Source organism: Pipistrellus hanaki, assembly GCF_964339955.1.
Source record: "Pipistrellus hanaki genome assembly, chromosome: 11".
In the NCBI taxonomy this organism is placed as follows: Eukaryota; Metazoa; Chordata; class Mammalia; order Chiroptera; family Vespertilionidae; genus Pipistrellus; species Pipistrellus hanaki.
Window position 1 is genome coordinate 14,213,879 of NC_140513.1, and position 17,764 is coordinate 14,231,642.

At 48.3% G+C, this 17,764-nt stretch overlaps 1 protein-coding gene across 1 annotated transcript in view; it reads right to left on the reverse strand.

Annotated features, from left to right (window-relative positions):
- The window catches only part of TTLL11 (tubulin tyrosine ligase like 11), a 173,287-nt gene extending 163,509 nt beyond the window's left edge, over window positions 1–9,778 (reverse strand). Inside the window, exon 1 of the mRNA XM_084899222.1 lies at window positions 9,124–9,778. Coding sequence (XP_084755348.1) covers window positions 9,124–9,531 — 408 coding nt within the window. The 5' untranslated portion in view covers window positions 9,532–9,778. The remainder of the gene's footprint in view (window positions 1–9,123) is intronic.
- Between the last annotated feature and the right edge of the window lie 7,986 nt (window positions 9,779–17,764).

The following is a 17,764-nucleotide window of genomic DNA, read 5'->3' on the forward strand; positions in this document are numbered from 1 at the left end:
GTTTTGAACACTTTTCATATTTTATAATTATATTTTCTACTCTACTACAAATTAATTATTCATAAAAATTTTAGTAATATGTAATTTTACATATTATCATAATGAAAGTACTTGTTGATTTAAGCAGGAAATTCAGAAATATTACGGTTGGGTAAATAAACATCAGATGATTTGGGCAATTTTGTATTTATGATGAGAATTTCTGGCACATGAGAATTTCAAGTGTCTTATTTTAACAAGACAATATATATGTTCTCCTTTGGCAAATTGGATTACCAAAAGACTTTGTTGGTCCAGTAACATTCAAAATAGATCATGCCGAAACCGGTTTGGCTCAGTGGATAGAGTGTCGGCCTGCGAACTGAAAAGTCCCAGGTTTGATTCCAGTGAAGGGCAGGTACCTTGGTTGCGGGCACATCCCCAGTAGGGGGTGTGCAAGAGGCAGCTGATCGATGATTCTCTCTCATCGATGTTTAACTCTCTATCCCTCTCCCTCTCTGTAAAAAGTCAATAAAATATATTAAAAAATAAAAAATAAAATAGAGCATGTTTCTAAATAAGATCTGCTATTATATCTGACATATAATTGGTGAGTTCTTTTAACTTTTTCTTAAAAATACTTCATTGTATTAGTATACTAGATAAATGTGAAGTTTCATGTTGGGGTTCAATCATCTGATGTTTACTATGCCAGAATATTTCTGAATTCCAAGTTTAACATCAATAAGAACTTCATTCTATTAATATATATTATTCAATAGCTAGTATTTATTTCTCACTAATAATCCTTTTGCTATAACAAATCTGTTTTGAGGTATAAATAATATATTTACTAATTTAATATTTTTCTCCTTAAGGAGCAGGGGCACCTTTTCTAATTTACACAAGAGGACAATATAGGATAGAGGTGGCCCTGGTTCAGGACAGGAATGGCATCTGGTTGTATCTTTACTAACAGTGCCTTGCACAGGACTTAAAGCACAGTAGACATTCAGCATATATTTGTTGAATAATGAAGACCTTTCAAAGCCTCAGAATTTAAGATCAAACTGCATGCTTTAGTCACCGTACTTTCCAGGAATACTTCTGCACATTCTAATGGAATAGTGCTGCATAAACTCTTCAAACAGCAATCCTCAGTAAACAGCTGGCGCTTATTAAACTGTCACCCAAGAAGGACCATTTGCCTCCCCTTTTATTCCCTGCACACAGCCCTTTTTCCGAGAAAAATGTCTTAGGAGTAATCAGTTTTCATAGTTAGAACATACCATTAGAGGAACATCATTGCAACCTACCTATAGAGTCATAAAGTTTTGTAATTTCAAAGAAAATGTCATAAAAATCCAGTAATAGGATAAGGATTTGTGTAGGTAGTTTCACACAGAGCCTAAGATTCCTTAAGAAAGGAACAAGAGCACAGGCTAAAGAAAGCTATGTTATCATGGAAAGTAAACCCGGCCAAAACCCAAAGATTACAAACAGCTGGCTTTCTATTTCTGCTTGAACTCTGCAATGCCAAAGATAGGATGAGTTTGCTGCCTGGAATATATGAAGTAAGTCTAAAGATGCTAATAAAAAAAAAAAATCCAATCGAGTCTTTATGTACCAGGACTTGACATGATTATATCTTTTTAGGCTGGCAACAAACAACTCCATGAGGTCTGATTACTAATATTTGATGTCCATCTATATATATATAAAAGCCTAAGCAACCATCCAACTATTTGACCAGTAGCTATGATGGACACTTACCACCAGGGGACAGATGCTCAATGCACAGGCATGGAAACATGGAGCAGACTGATGAATCTCAGAGGGAACAGGGGAAGGGGGAAGGTGAGAAGACATTAACCAAAGATCTTATATGCATACTAGAGACCCAGTGCACGGATTCGAGCACCAGTGAAGTCCCTCAGCCTGGCCTGTGGGGATCAAGCCGAAACCAGCAATCTGACATCCCCCAAGGGGTCCCAGATTGTGAAAGCACACAGGCCAGGCCGAGGGACCCCACCAGTGCATGAATCCATGCACTGGGCCTCTAGTTATATAGGTAAAGAAACCAAGGCTCACAATAAAATTGGCCTAATGTTAAATTGGCTACAAATCCCAAGCTTTTATCCACCATGCTATACTGCATCTCAGGTGGTAGAAAGAATTATATGGAGCCCTCATAAGAAGCATAAACTTTATTCTTTAGGCAAATATTCAAGTTAACACCCACAAAAACAAAACAAGTAGCTGTTACAGCTGCTACTACTTTTGGCAACCAGGATAAGATTCCATTAGACACAGGTAACCAAGAAGCCCATCTACACTAATAAAAGAGAAAGATGCAAATTGACTGTACCTTCATGACACCCACCAGCCAATCAGGAGTGAGTATGCAAATTAACCCAACAAAGATAGCAGGTTAATTTGCCATGGGGACGATACAGGCGTTCCACACTGCCCCAGCCACTCCAGACCTCTGGGCAGTGTGGGAAGTGGGAAGGTAGAAAGGCTGATCTAGGCCGGAGCAAAGGCAGTGCCGGCAGCCAGGGAAAGGAAGACCCATTCTTGCACGAATCTTCATGCATCGGGTCTACAGTCTATAATAATAAAAAGGTGATAAGCTAATTAGACCAGACATCATTCCAGACATTCTTCCTGACAAAGCTGGGCGGACGGGGGAAGCCAGCCCGGGTCCTAGGTGCTAGAAGGAAGTTGGTGCCGGCAGCCAAGGGAAGGAAGGCCTCCTCTTGCACAAATTTCATGCATTGGGCCTCTAGTATACCAATAACAGGCAATAGTGCAATGCGGAATTAACAGGGTGCACTGGACTAATTTGAGTTTCTAAGCATATTTGCAATTACAACCTAGAAGACAAAAATTCTTCAATGATGAGAACTGGGTAAGCATGTAGCATTTTTTTCAACAGCTTTATTGAAATACTAGAGGCCCAGTGCACAACATTTGTGCATTTGGGGGGGGGGGGGGGTCCTCAGTCTAAGACCCCTCAAGGGTTGTCCACCTGCCAAAGGGAGTGGGCCTAAGCTGACAGGTGGACATCCCCCAAGGGGTCCTTTGTGCTGCCACAGAGGCAGGAGAGGCTGCCACTACCACTGCTGCTCTCACTAGCTGTGCCCAGCTTCTGGCTGAGTGGCACTCTCCCTGTGGGAGCGCACTGACCACCAGGAGGCAGCTCCTGCATTGAGCGTCTGCCCCCTGGTGGTCAGTGTGCATCATAGTAACCAGTCATTCCACCATTCGGTCAATTTGCGTATTAGGGTGTGTATTTTTTGTGTGTGTGTTTGTTTTTAAATATATTTTATTGGTTTTTTACAAGAGGAAGGAAGAGAGATAGAGAGCCAGAAACATCAATGAGAGAGAAACATCGACCAGCTGCCTCTTGCACACCCCCTACCGGGGATGTGCCTGCAACCAATGTACATGCCCTTGACCGGAATCGAACCTGAAACCTTTCAGTCCGCAGACCAATGCTCTACCACTGAGCCAAACCGGTTTCAGCTAGGGTTTTATTATATAGGATACTTCACATACCAGACAATTCACTTATTGAAAATGTACAGCTACAGAGTAGTCCTTGGCACGGATAGTCAGATTCTCCTCTTACACCCTCAGGGGAGGACAGCACAACCCAACCCTCCTGAAATTAGCCACGCTTTGATGAATAAGATGTGAGCAATCACTTCTGGACAGAAGTCTTAAAAGCCACAATTCCCTATGTTCCCTTCCTTCAGTGACTTATTGTGATGAGCTGGAAGCGTGAGTCTCTGAATAACCAAGATGGATGAGACCCCCAGGCTCCCACCACCACCCCTAACCCACACTGAACGCTTAAGTGTGAGCAAGCAATAAACTTTTGTTGGGAAGCCACTAATATTTTGTGGTTGCTTGTTGCCATAGCCCAATTTAGTTATGCTGATACATATAGGAATTAGAAAAAAAAAAAATCTGAAAAGAAACAAACCAAACTATAATCCTGGTGTTGCCTCCAAAGAGAAATGGTGGGAAGAGGGAGGGGAACAGAGAGTGGAGAGCAGAGATTTTTGTTTTTTATTTTATATACTTGTGAATTGTATATGTTTTTATAAGCACATATTGTTTTGGAAAATTGAACAAAGGAGTTTGTAAATAACCTCAGACTTCCAGAAAGTTTTCCACTCTTGCTTTCTTAAATTCCAATAATTCATAGTTCCAAATTGAAATAAAATCTCCCTATCAACATATAGAGCAAATATGGAAGCTGGCCTTCATAAGAGTCCTAGGCAGAGGACTGAAGGAATTCCAAGAAAAGTAACACTACGACTGGGGATGATGGCATGGGGGGAGGTGGGGTGGGAAGGGTTAGGGGGGACAAATCACCCTCTTCTCACAGCTCCATTAAGGATGAGAAGGCTTTACTCAGATGACACGAAAGCAGATGAGAGAAGAGAAAGCACCATCAGAAATGCCTGCCAAGAGTTTAAGAGGCATTTACAAAAATACTAGGCAATGGTTCAAACACACACCCAGGGAAACAAATGTGTACACAAACAGCAGCTGAGGCAGCAAGGCAGGAGGTGATGTGATGCCGAAGGAGAGGTGTCAGCCCATCTGGAATAGAGAAACATGGTCACTGTTCTCAGGTTCGGAGTCTCTGAGATGCAGAGCTCACACGGGAATACGTAGATCTTGGGACAGGGCTTGTACATCGGGCCTCTAGTATTCCTTTACAACAAAGGTCCCTCTATCGACTCTCTCACCCACATTAGCCGGTGTCCATGGCACCACTGTGCGCATATACACAACCTACATCTCCGGGGAGGGCAGCTCACAATGACAGCGGCATCTATTCTCTGAGGGGCCTTCTCTCTAAGGTTTTCTTTAATGAGTGTGTCAAAACCACAAAAGAATATACAGGAGATGAAGAGAGAGACTCACATGACTGGAAGTGGGCCATACAATTTTGTAAATATTCCTTGATCATCTACCATGAGCCAGAAACCATCCCACTCTTTCATGTTGTAACTTCAGTGGTGAACCTGTAAACATGGTTTTCCTGTTCTACAATAAACTTACATCTTTATCTCCACGTTCACAGAGCTAACATATGCAATTTTTCCTTTCAAACAAATTTTAAGGCTGTGGCACAGTTGAATTAGACCTGACCAGAGTGGACATGACTGAAAGGAATCATCAGTTGGCGTGGTTCACTTGGGACGGTGAGTGGGCAAGGGAAGCCCAGGCTGCATGTGGCAAGAACCCGTGATCACATCCAGGCAGAAGCGCGAGCTTCTTGGTACAGCCTTTCAGTGTCCTCTGTGATCCGGCTCCTTCTCCCTCCCTCCCCACTCTCCCACATGCTCCCTAAGCTGCCAGCGTCACATCCTACACATAAAACCTGATCTGTACTCCTCGCTTTTGTTCCTTCTCTGTATGAAATGCCCTTTACTCACTCAACTCCCAGACTAGATTGTAACAGTCTGGGGTATGTCTGTCCCTGGGCTAGATTGCACTGGGCACTGCTGGAAGGGCAAGGAATAAATCCCAGTCACATCTGTATCTGCAACCCCTAAGCCAAGTCTGCAGACAGAGCCAGAGGAAGCAGGGGGAAAGACAGAACTGACTGCTGGCTTCAAATGAAATACCTATTTCAAATGCTGGCTCTACCGCTTACCAGCTTAGATAACTTTAGATAAGTTAACCTCTGTTCATTTCCACTTCCTCCCCTATAAGAGGGAGACAGTCAGGCATACTATATTGGGGTGGTGAGAGAATGAAATCATCATATGCATGTAAAATGCTCAGAACAGTGTCTGACAGGTTAATAGCTATACAAGGGTTTGTTACAGTTGTTAAATGAATGTGGAATGAAGAAAAGTAAAGGAGGGAGAGAGATTGTGCCCAGTAGCAGTGCAAAAGTGGGAATTCACATGCTGATTGGGTACTGCCCTGCTAAGGGGACTGTGTCATGTTGCCCCTCACTATGCACTCAAAAGAGGAGACAGAACTTTCACCCTGGTTGGTATTTATGACCCTATTTCTTGCCTGGGCTACCACCCACCACCTGCCAAAGCCGGCCAGCTGGGCACCCTCAAATCCTGCAGCAGTAGCACAGAATGTCATGCAAGGGACACTGGCTCAATTCCTTGCACAGCAGACCCCAGGAGATGTTCCTGCTGCTAGAATGTCAGTGCTGAGCGTTAGAGATGGTCCTATCCAACATCGCCCTGTAACAGATGGGTCCCTGAGGCCTGGAGAGCTCGTGTGCTGGTACTTTGTTAGGACCTGGTTTACATAGAGGTTACTTATCATGAAGTCAACTTTGTAGCCGGTACTAGGAATGCCATAATCCGGGTTTAAAGCTGGAAGAAACTTTAAAGCTTACTTAGTCTGTTACTTTTCAAACTCCACATTCTAGGAGTTTGCTCTGCTACAGGGCACATGGTTCAGATGAGATATGGGCTCCTTTGCAAATATTTCACTCAATCATTTGATGATTATTCATTGAACACCCTCAACGTGCTGGGCATTAGGGACATGAGTCAGACACCACCCGTCCTCAGAATCTCACTGACAAATAGGAGACAATGGCATGAAGTAAATGATCATATATCTAATAGTAAAATCTTACTGTGAGAGAATTATGGTATAAAATATACTATTGTAGAATGAGCATCCCTACTCACACTGGGGGAAACAGGTTGGTTACCAGTAGTGCCCTAGAAACTGGCTTCACCAGTGTAAGGGTCTCAGGTAGAATAACACCACCATTGTGTGGTTGCAGCAGTAGAGAGAGTAGGAACCACTGAACCAGTTCAACCCACCTCCATCTGATTGACAGGCAAACTGAGGCCTAAAACAGTTAATGCACTTGCCAAGACATCACAGCCAATTAATGGAAGAAACGTAAAATTCTGTAATGACTCACATAGCTTTCCAAAAAAAAGACCAAATCCCACAGTGTGACACACTATCTGATCCCTGCCATTTCTCTCCAGCCTCATCTCTCACTACTGTGCCACCCACTCAATATCCAGCCATGCTGAACCTCAAAGACACCTCTGCTTTGCCCAAATACTCCCTCAACCAGGGATCAGAGTCGACAGTCCTTAAAGAACGCCTACTCCTTTTCAGCACTCAGAACTCAGCTCCCACCTCTCTCCTCCAGGAAGCCCGCCCTGAGTGGCCCTCCTCCACCTCCCACAACGCATACAACTTTACATAAAGAGAGAGAAACACTTGTCACATGACATGTTCATTCATTCAATAACATTTTATTGAGCACCTTCTAGGTGCCAAGCAGCTGAGGTAAATAAAAAAAAAAAAAAAAACACCTGCCCTCATGGAGCTTACATTCTAATGAGGAAAACAAACAATAAACGAACAGTACATAATACAGTGTCAGAGTCTAGTGCTATGGAAAAATAAATAAATATAGAGGGATCAGCACACAAGGCCTGTCTGAGGAAGTGGCATTTGATCAGAGATCTGAAGTGACAGAGTCAGACATACACCTAATTGGGAAAAGAGGGTTTCCAGAAGCAGAAGCAAAGACCCTGTTACTGCAGTGGTTTCTTCATTGTGTTTTATCCCTTGCTGAACTTTAAGTTCCTTGAGGGCAAGAGCATCTTACATCTTAAGCATCTTTGATCTGCAGGGCCCAGCATCCATGGTGAACACTTACGGGACGAGAGAACAAACCTGGGCTGGCATGCATGCCTGCTGATTTCTGAGTCCATCTGGCTCTGGCTCTCGAGATCTATCCAGCTACACATCTCTCTCCCAAGGGGCTAAGCTACGCACAGGCCCTGCTTGGGCCAATCAGCTTGCCTGGCACTGTGGCCTGGTTTCAGTCCCTAGATTCTCTCTTCATCAGGACTCTGGCACTGATGAGTTCTCTAATTTTATCTTGTTCTGGTCCTCAGATCTCTGGTGTGAACCTGGGACCCTGTCCAGAACCGGGAGTCCTCCCTCACTTTCTCCAGGTTTCCTAGGCTTGAAACTCCTCCCCTCAATTCCAAGCCCCAAGGCTGAGGACCCTGACACCTGGAGTTCTTCCCCAATGGCTAACCTCTACTTACCTGGAAGTCTGCCCTGCCTGATTCTTAACTTCCCTCCACGTTACATGGCTCCTTCCTGATGGGACATCAAACCTGTGGCCGTCTCTATGCATGTTCCAACTTCACACTGTTCCTGGACATCTCCCACAGCCACGGCTCAGGGCTAAGTCCCCGAGTCCTCAAGCGGCCTGTGGCAGATCCTGTCCCATCAGCAGGCCATGTGGGCCTACGTCTGCAGACTCGACTACCCTAAATCACAGTCCTCACACACAAGAAAGCAAGTTAGATAGTCTTAGAAGCTGCAAATAAAGTCAAATGCCTTTATCCACTAAGCCAACTGCAACAGACACGTCTGGATGTCATTGGTGCTTCATCCCAGCCTCCACGGGGTCAAAAATGGGTTCAGGAACAAATAACCCATTCCTTCATTCACCCTTTCGTCTACCACCGACTGAAACCTGCTGCATGCCAAGCCCTGCAACATAAAATACAGTGCCTGCACTGAGGATGATGAGGATGATGGCGGTGATGGTGGTGGGGACCGGCATAGTGGTGATGGAGGAAGAGAGCGAGTATGGGATTTATTGCACACGTGTGCTATGCTACAATATTCTAATACCTACAAAACTGTGAGATGGTTATTATTAGCTTCACTTTGCAGAGGACAAAATAGGTTTAAAAGGCAAAGCAACTTGCTCAAGGTCACATGGCTAAGCAGCGGGGTATGGTGAGAGCCCGGGTCTGTCCGCCTACAAAGTACAAACTGTTCCACTGCGCAAAAGTCACACGGGAAGGGCCACGCAAATACAACTTGAGTGAAAAAGCGAAAGAGAGAGGGTCCCAGGTCTCCGGGACTCACACGCTAGTGGAGGAGCCAGACATACAAACAAATATCTAGAAAGTGGGGGGTCAGGTGCTGAGCGCTGGGGACGAGAGCTGAAGGGGAGACAGAGGCAGGGGAGGCCAACGCGCCTGGGAGCTGACAGCCTCTGGGAGTGCCTGGGGAGCGGCGCCCAGCCCTGGCCCGGGCCGCCCACCCCCGCCCCCGGCCCCAGCCCCCGGCCCCAGCCCGCCTCACCTCCTTCCACTGGAGCTGACGGATGCTGATCTTCAGAGCGTCCAGCGAGGTCCTGGCCTTGGAGCTGTCCACGGTGATGGGCCGCACGGAGTAGTACTCGTCCGACCGGCGGCCCGAGCTCCGCTTGCAGCCTCGGCCCTTGCTCCGGGGCTTCCCGAGCGGCCCGAGGCCCCGCGCGGGCGCCGGCTTCGGCCTGCACCCGAGCGGCGTGGACGGCGGCCGCCGCCGGGGGAGACGGGCGTCGCCCTCCTCGGCCGCACGGGGCTGCGCCCGGGCCCGGGTCGAGGCCCGCTCCTCCCTCGCCTTGCGCTCCGGCTCCCCGGACGCGCCGGGGTCCACGCGGACCGACCCCGCCGCCTCCTCCTCCCATCCGGCCGCCGGCTCCCTCTCGGAGCCGCCCTGCTGCATGGCGCTCAGGGCCGGTGCCAGCGCCACTGCCACCGCCGCCGCCGCCGCCGCTCTGCCGCCGCCGCCGCTGCCACGCGCTCCCCGCCCGAGCCCGTTGCCATGATCGCTCAGGCTCCAGTTGACAGGGGCAGTCGACGCCTGAGGACGGCGCGTGGGGAGGGACAATCGCCGCTGTCCAAGCCTATGCGACCTCACAGGCGGCGGTACCACGTGACGAGTCCGGCCCCCGAGGCGGAAGCGGCCATCTTGGAAGAGGGCAGAGCGGGGAGCGGGGAGCTGGGGGCCGGGAGAGGGCGGAGCGGCGTCCGCCGGCCTGCCCGCCCTGGGCGCGGGGCTCCGAGAGGCTGGAGGAGGTGACATGCAGGGTAGGAGAGGTTTTGGGCTCCAGTGCGGCTCCTGAGCCTGAGCCTGGTTCTGGGGAGCAGAGACAAAGCTCCCCAACAAGAGGCCCCACCCCCGCTCACCCGCGCCCTGGGACGACTGCCGGCCTGGAGGAGGAGACCTAGCCTCTCCCATTGTGAGGAACTGCACCATCAGCCTGATGATGGGCATGACCAGTGCAGGCCCCGAGGGCGCAGCTTTCCGTGTGAAGAAACGCCTGCTGCTCCCGGGAGAGCCCCCGTCCAGAGTCCAGAGAAGGGGAGCCCCCTTTCCTGGGGTCGGAGAGCGCCCTAAGAGATGGGGAAGCCATGAAGAAGCCCTACAGATTCCCTCTCAAGTTGAGGACATGAACCACTCCTTTTCCTATTATGTAGGGTTTGTGGTAAAATAAACAACAAAAAAGTTATCATTGGAACCATTTTTTTTTTTTAGGTGTACAGTTCAATAGCATAAGGACAGCCATCACCAACATCCATTTCCAGGACTTTTTCCTCTTAAATTGAGGAACATCTGCGTGGGCCGGAAGTCTGCATGTCACATTAGCTCCTCTGCTGGTTTTAAGGCAGCCACCGTCCAAAACCACTGCCCTTCATAGTGTGTACTCCAGGGCCTCTGGAGAACCTTGGCGCTGTCCATGGTACCGAAGAGAAGCTCTCACAGCACCCCAATCTCTCTCCTCCAGCCTGCCCCGCCCCCCCCCAAATCCTATCTCTCCTCCTAGTATTTCAACAAGGGGCACCACCTTCATTCAGTCACCCATGTTTGAAAGTTGCAAAGTTTTAACTCATCCTCTCCCCGGCCTTCCAAACACCAGTCCATTTCCAAGGCTTATAGATTTTCACATGAAAACGTCTTTTGTATCTTTCCTCTCTTGTGCGTTCTTATAATCATTGTCCCAATGTAAGTGTTTAGCCTGGGTCACAGTACCAGACTCCTCATGGGTCTCCCAGACTCCACATCCCTTATTCATTCTCCGCGCCGCAGCCAGGCCAGCCTCCCCTATCTCATTACCTATCAGCCAGATGATGGACATGACAGTGCAAGCATGTTAATTTCCTAGCCCTTCCTGGTTGCCACGCTCTGAAATCACCCTTCTCTCCTGCCTCCATCCCTTTGGGCACTCCCCAGACTTCCTCTCCCTTTGTGTCTCTGCCTGGGAAACTCCTATGTCAGACCCCACTCAGATGTCTCCTTGGCCAAGCTTCCCTCAGTCCCCAAAGGCAGAAGTAGTTACTGTCTCTACCCTCCAACTGACATGCACCATAACCTCCCACCATGGTCTGCCTCCTGAGATCATCTTAGCCTCCTCCGTTAGTCTGGAAAGGAATACGTCGTAGCCTCATTTCCAGGGTCTAGAACAAAGGTTGACTCATAAAGTAGTATGAATTCACAACGTAGTAAGTTGTCTTCCACTTTATTTATCAAACCTACATAGGCCATTTCATTTTTTTTATATAGTTTATTGATTTTTTACAGAGAGGAAGGGAGAGGGATAGAAAGTTAGAAACATCGATGGGAGTGAAACATCCATCAGCTGATTTTTGCACATCACCCACTGGGGATCTGCCCGCAACCAAGGTATGTGCCCTTGACCAGAATAGAACCTGGACAGAATTTTTAAAACATTTTTAAAACATTTGTGTATAGTATTTTGGAAGTAGTCCTAGTCCCTAACTCTCACCTGCTCTTGCTCCTCAGCAGCCATAACTGAAGCTTCTCTTTGGGGAATCCCATATGGGGTTGAATTTTCCACTAACATATATTAGAGCTTCCTGATAAGTCAGAGCTTTCAAACACCTGACATTGAGCTCAAATAGGCCTTGCTTCCTGTTCTTCCTTCCTCCAAGGCTTGTGTTTCAAACAGTCCAGCCTGCCCCCCTTCTCCCTCCCCCAAGAGGCTTATGATTATCATCATCTTAAATCTATGTGCACTGAACCTTTTCCTCACCTTCCCCTCAACCCAGGGCCACCACTAGCCCTAGGATCCTTTGAACCAATCAGCAAAGGTGACCACTTTGGGCAGACAAAGCCTTGATGGGTGAGTCTTAGTGGGCAGGACACAAGTTGAATATCTACTCTTGTGAGGCCTTGTGGTTCACTTGTATGATTCTATATGGCAGCCCTGCCCACAGCCTCCGGAGTGACCACCTTGCCTACCTTCTATCTTCCTGAATCTTACCCCATCAGTTTATATTCTATCTCCTATGGGAATTCTTATCTAGCATTCTAATCCACAGTAAACTTTTCATTCCTTGAAGCCCTAGTTTTTATTTTATTTAAAAAAATATATTTTATTGATTTTTTTTCAGAGAGGAAGGGAGAGGGATAGAGTTAGAAACATCCATGAGAAACATCAATCAGCTTCCTCCTGCACACCCCCTACTGGGGATGTGCCTGCAACCAAGGTACATGCCCTTGACTGGAATCGAACCTGGGACCCTTCAGTCTGCAGGCCGATGCTCTACCCACTGAGCCAAACCACTTAGGGTGAAGCCCTAGTTTTTAACTCTTTGCTTTATTTGGCACTTAATTGTGTCCTGCCTTATGACCCATCTTGTATCATTATTTCATTTGAAAAGGTCTGATTTAGATTGAGGGATCAGAGGTATCTCTATAGATGTGTTATCTACACTGAATGCTGAAGAAGTGGGCAGAGACCTATCGAGAGAGTGTCCCAGGCAGAGGAAAGGGCGAGTGCCAAAGCCCCGAGGCAGAAGATGCATTAGAGATAAGGCCAACACGAATATCTTTACATGAAATGGCCTATGGCCCAAACGGGTTTGGCTCAGTGGATAGAATGTCAGCCTGCGGACTGAAAGTCATTTATTATCAGTGAGAAACCTCTCTGTCCTGGGAACTGTATAAAGCAATGAACTGCATACATTGTGTCATTACCTTCCCAACAGCCCAGGATAAGCCCCATTATTAACCATACTTTGCAGATGGTGACGGAAATTGTTACTCAGGGAAGTCACTTGCCCAAGTCACATAGCTAGTAAGGGCAAAGACAGGATTCAAACTCAGGGTGGTCTGACACTAGCCCCTGACTCCCAACACTCACACCAACTCCCACACCAAGACTTTGTTTACAAAACCTACAACCTATGTTTAAATATAACTGAGTGTATATTTATACATAAACATATGTATAAACTAATCCTCAGCTATGTGGAAAATTACATACAGAAAAAAACATTGGATTTAAATATGCCAGGATCAGTGGTTGAACACTGATCTATGAACCAGGAAATCACGGCATATGCCTGGGTTGCAGGCTCTATCCCCAGTGTGGGGCATGCAGGATGCAGCCAATTAATGATTCTCTCTCATCATTGATGGTTCTATCTCTCTCTCCCTTCCTCTCTGAAATCAATAAAAATATTGAAAAAAAATGTTCATCAATTGTTGTTCTATCACGTTTATAGCAAGTCTATATTCAGGGAAAGAAACATTCAGGGAAGAGGGGTGTGGGCAGCTTTTACTCCCGCTGGGTTTTTCTGCCATGTTAGAACCAAAGGCTGCCACCAGGTGGCGCCTTAGGTCCGGTTTTGGAAGAGGCTGAAGGAGGATGAGGTACAGAGAAGTTCCCATCAAGCATCTGAATAAAATGAAACAACTCCCACCCGGTTTTATATGCAAACATATATTTTTTATTTTTTATTGATTTTTTTTTTACATAGAGGAAGGGAGAGAGATGGAGAGCTAGAAACATCGATGAGAGAGAAACATTGATCAGCTGCCTCCTGCACAATCCCCATTGGGGATGTGCCCTTGACCAGAATCGAACCCGGACCTTTCTGTCCACAGGCCGACGCTCTACCCACTGAGCCAAACCGGTTTTTGTTTTTAAAGCTTGACTTGGAAGTGATGCATAACAGTTGTGCTTACTTAGCATTGACCAGAGCAGTCCCACCTCTTGAGGAAGGAGGAGGCCAGAGGTGGTTAGGAAACTCCCTCAGGACAACCACAATGCATCTCAGATAGGGACCGGGGTAATGGCCCCCAGACTCGGAACCACACTTTACAGGAGAGTAGCGTGGCCCTCCGGGAGTTTAGGGGCTTCTGGCAGCTTCCAGGGTGAGGGCAGGTAAAATGCTCAGAACGTGCCTGGAACATGGCTGGCACTCAATAGATACAGCCACCTGGCCCCCAAAGGATGATGGCAGAAGTATCAACATGGGATGTTGGGAGGGATCTTGAAGGTCATTTAGCCTGAATCCCTGGGTCAGACATGAGAAGAGAGAAAGAAAAATGAGAGAGGGACGGTGAATGGGGAAGGGCAGAAAAGACTCTTCTTGCCTGCAGCCTCTAAGCCAAAATCCTACCACCCAGGGGACCCCCCACTGCTGTCAGTCTTGATAGGAAACAGTATCCCCCTCTATTGCCTATAAAAACAGGTGTCGCTGGAAGGGGACATATACGCTGGACCTTAGCAGATGAGTAGGAGTTTGTCAGCTAGAGGAGGGCTGCCCATGCAGAAGGAGTGGGGTGTGCAAAGGCTTGGAGGTGAAAATATGATCAGCATTTTTGGGGCCTCACCATGGGGAGGTAGGTGAAGGAATGGGTGTTTCAGGCGGGGGGTAGGCGGGAGGGATGTCCCTTAACCTCTGTGGCTTCATCGAGTTAAGGAAGAAGCCTGAAGAGACCTGAGGAAATTGGGCATGAAGAGAAAAATGGTAATTGAGGAGAGTGAGGAGCCAGCGCTGGGGCTGGGGAAGGGGACCAGCTGCCAGCAATTGAGGCCTGTTGTTGGCTCCTCCATTCATTCCCCTGTCTCTCTCTTGGGAGCTGATTAGCGATTGTTCCTCCGGCTTCTTAAGAGGCCAGGGGATTGCAGGGAGGGAGGGAGGGGGGTGTGCCTGGAAAAGCTGCCAGGCTTCCATGGAAGAATTCAGAGGCAATTTGGGAGGCAGAGGAGACCTCTCTGACAGCAACCTCTGCCCCCTCCATGCTCCCTCCTTTTGCAACCAAACCGGGAAGGTGGGGGAGGGAAAAATTCCTAAAAATGTGGAGACAAACTGAAGCACATTCCAAAGCAGAGGCACTTAAAAGCCATGGAATTGGAGGATGAAAGGGGCAATGGAAAAAAGACCTTGGGATGTTATCTCAGTACATACTTACTGTGTGACCTCCGGCCAGCCGCCTAACCTCTCTGAGCCTCAGCTTTCTCGTAAGGCTGTGGAGAGGGTTTTAGGAGGCAATGCTGGCACGGTGGTTGGCAAAAAGTAGGTGCTTGGTAAATGCAGTGGAGGAGACTTGAGGAACTCCGTGGCTATCTCCATCTTCAGATCGCAGGGTGCTGTCCCAGAACAGAGAGTTCTGATGGGGAAGTGGCATCTAGAGAGGCAGGGGCTAGCTCAGGGTTACACAGAGAGGAGAGGGCGGGCTTCCACACCCCCCAACCCCCAAGTACTCAGATGCAAAGACCCTGAGACTTGTCCCCACCAGGGTTCACATCCTGGGTGTGAGTCACATCTCAGCTGGGGTAGTGACAGCAACCAATTCTCTGCCTCTCTCCGCGGTGGCTCCCCCAGCTGGCCTGCTGCACAATCCCCGTCCCTCTGGCTTACTTCCTGGCCCATTTCCCATGAGTTCCTAGTTTCCAGGGCTGCACAGAGGGGCTCAGCGCCTGGCAGATGAGCCCACCAGACTCTCTAGCCCTGCCTGTGAATATACAAAAATACTGAGTAGTATGCTTTAAAATGGTGCCTTTATGGTAGGTGAATTGTATCTCATTTATTTTTATTTTTATTTTTTATAAATATATATTTTATTGATTTTTTTACAGAGAGTAAGGGAGAGGGATAGAAAGTCAGAAACATCGATGAGAGAGAAACATTGATCAGCTGCCTCCTGCACACCTCCTGCCCGCAACCAAGGTACATGCCCTTGACCGGAATTGAACCCGGGACCCTTCAGTCCGCAGAGCGTCGGCTTGCCAAATCTATTTTGGCAGTATCTCAATTTTTTTTAAAATAACAAAGGAATTATTGATGTGAATTGGTGTGAGGTTTGGTAAAAATTAAATGAGCAATGGCTGCAAGGCACCAGGCCCCAAGTGGGCACTCAGAGGAGGAACTCTCCGGACCCCAGCAACAGCTAGCTTGGCTCCCTTTAGGACCTGGGGCAGCTTCTGGCCTGCCTAGATCCCTCCCTTCCTAGCACCCTCCAAGGCTAGGATCTGTCTGTCGCCCTTATACCTCAGAGGCCAATGCCACAGCCAATCCTGGTTCAGTCCAAGGACTATCTGCAGGGCAGGGCTGGATGGCTCTCCTACAGCTGCCCTGGTATCCACAAAAGACTCCAGCCCCATGGCAAACTCAGGCATCCCTTAATGTTTCCTGTCCCCGCTGAGCCTAGCTGGGTCTGTTAGTTGCCTGTGTGAGTGGCTTACGGCCCTGTAGCCCTTACCCCAGGGTATGATGGGACTCCTCTCATCTCTCTGCCAAGGCCAAAGCCACTAAAGGATGAGAACTTGGCCTTAATGCTGGATGATTGAACCCATAGGTCTGGGGGTCCCTCAGCTCAGCCTCAGCCCCTGGGTGCTGGAAGCACATGGGGCCTGGTGGCTTCAGCTGTAGATCATGCCTTGCACCTCACCCTCCACCAAAATCTCAACGACTCCCTGGATCTACAGACATTCCGGACATTATCCAAGATGGGACCCAAGACACCTTCCATGTCGTCCATTCCAAGAAGAAGATGAAGTTCCCTCCCCCCTCTGCCAAGGGGTGGGGCATGTCTGCTCGGGATGCAGGGATGCCTGCAGGTGTGCTCTGAGGAAGGCACATCCCTCCGTGTGTCTGCTTGTTTCTCCACGTGTGCCCATGAGCATGAGTCAGTGTGTGCCTCAGCTGGTATGTATATGTGCATATATGCATGTGCACGCTAATGACACAGGATCTGTGCGCATTTTTCAAGTCTGTGCTTCTCCCTATGAAATGAAGGGGATCCCCAACCTGCTCCAGGACATGATGATGTCCAATTGCCACACTTTACAGGGGAAGAAATTGATATCCAGGCGAGCCCAAGATCACACAGCAGGATCAGGAAATACAGTCCTTAGATGGAAGAATGCTGGGCCAAGACATGACCTGTTCTTATGCTGCCCTCTTGTGGTAAAGAAAGGACTGCCACCAGCTGCCCAGCCGCTCCCCTGGAGTACTAATGTAGGTCCATAGATGTACTGGTTGGCCTGCTTTTCTCCTTCCCAGGCCAGCTTCCCTCAACCCCTGCCCTGGGGTCCCATCCCATCCAGTTTCTCAGGCTGGAGGACATCAAAATCAAAGCACCCAGGTTTTCCCACCTAAGGCTGGTCTCATTAGGCAGGGACACCTACCAGAGGGAGGACCAGCTTCGCGATACTGAGCTAGTTAGTGTCTGTATCAGGGCCCACCTGGTAGCCCCATTGCAACATCTGGGACACATCCTCAGCCCTCACTTCTTTATCCTCTCTGGCTTTTCCGTGACTGATCACACTCCTTTTCTTAAAATTCTCTCTTTCCCTGGTCCCCAACTAAGTGACACTCCCCAACTGTTCCCTGTCAGACTGTGACACCTGCTCCCCTCTGACCCTGACAGTTGATATTTCTGGGGCCTCTGACCTCGCCGCTCTTGCCCAGATTGGTAGCTGGCTCACCTAGCAGGCAGGCAGATAGCTGCAGAACGCCATCAGACCAAGAAGAGGGAGAGGAAAATGCCAGTTTCTATGATCCCATCCGTTTGATGATAATGGCATTTGTATAACACATGAAACGTTATAGCCTACCATTTAGCATCCTTCTGTTTGACTAATGAAGGGAGGGTGAGCGCCGTCAACTTTTCAGTGCTTAGGGCTTCTAAGGGCCCTGCC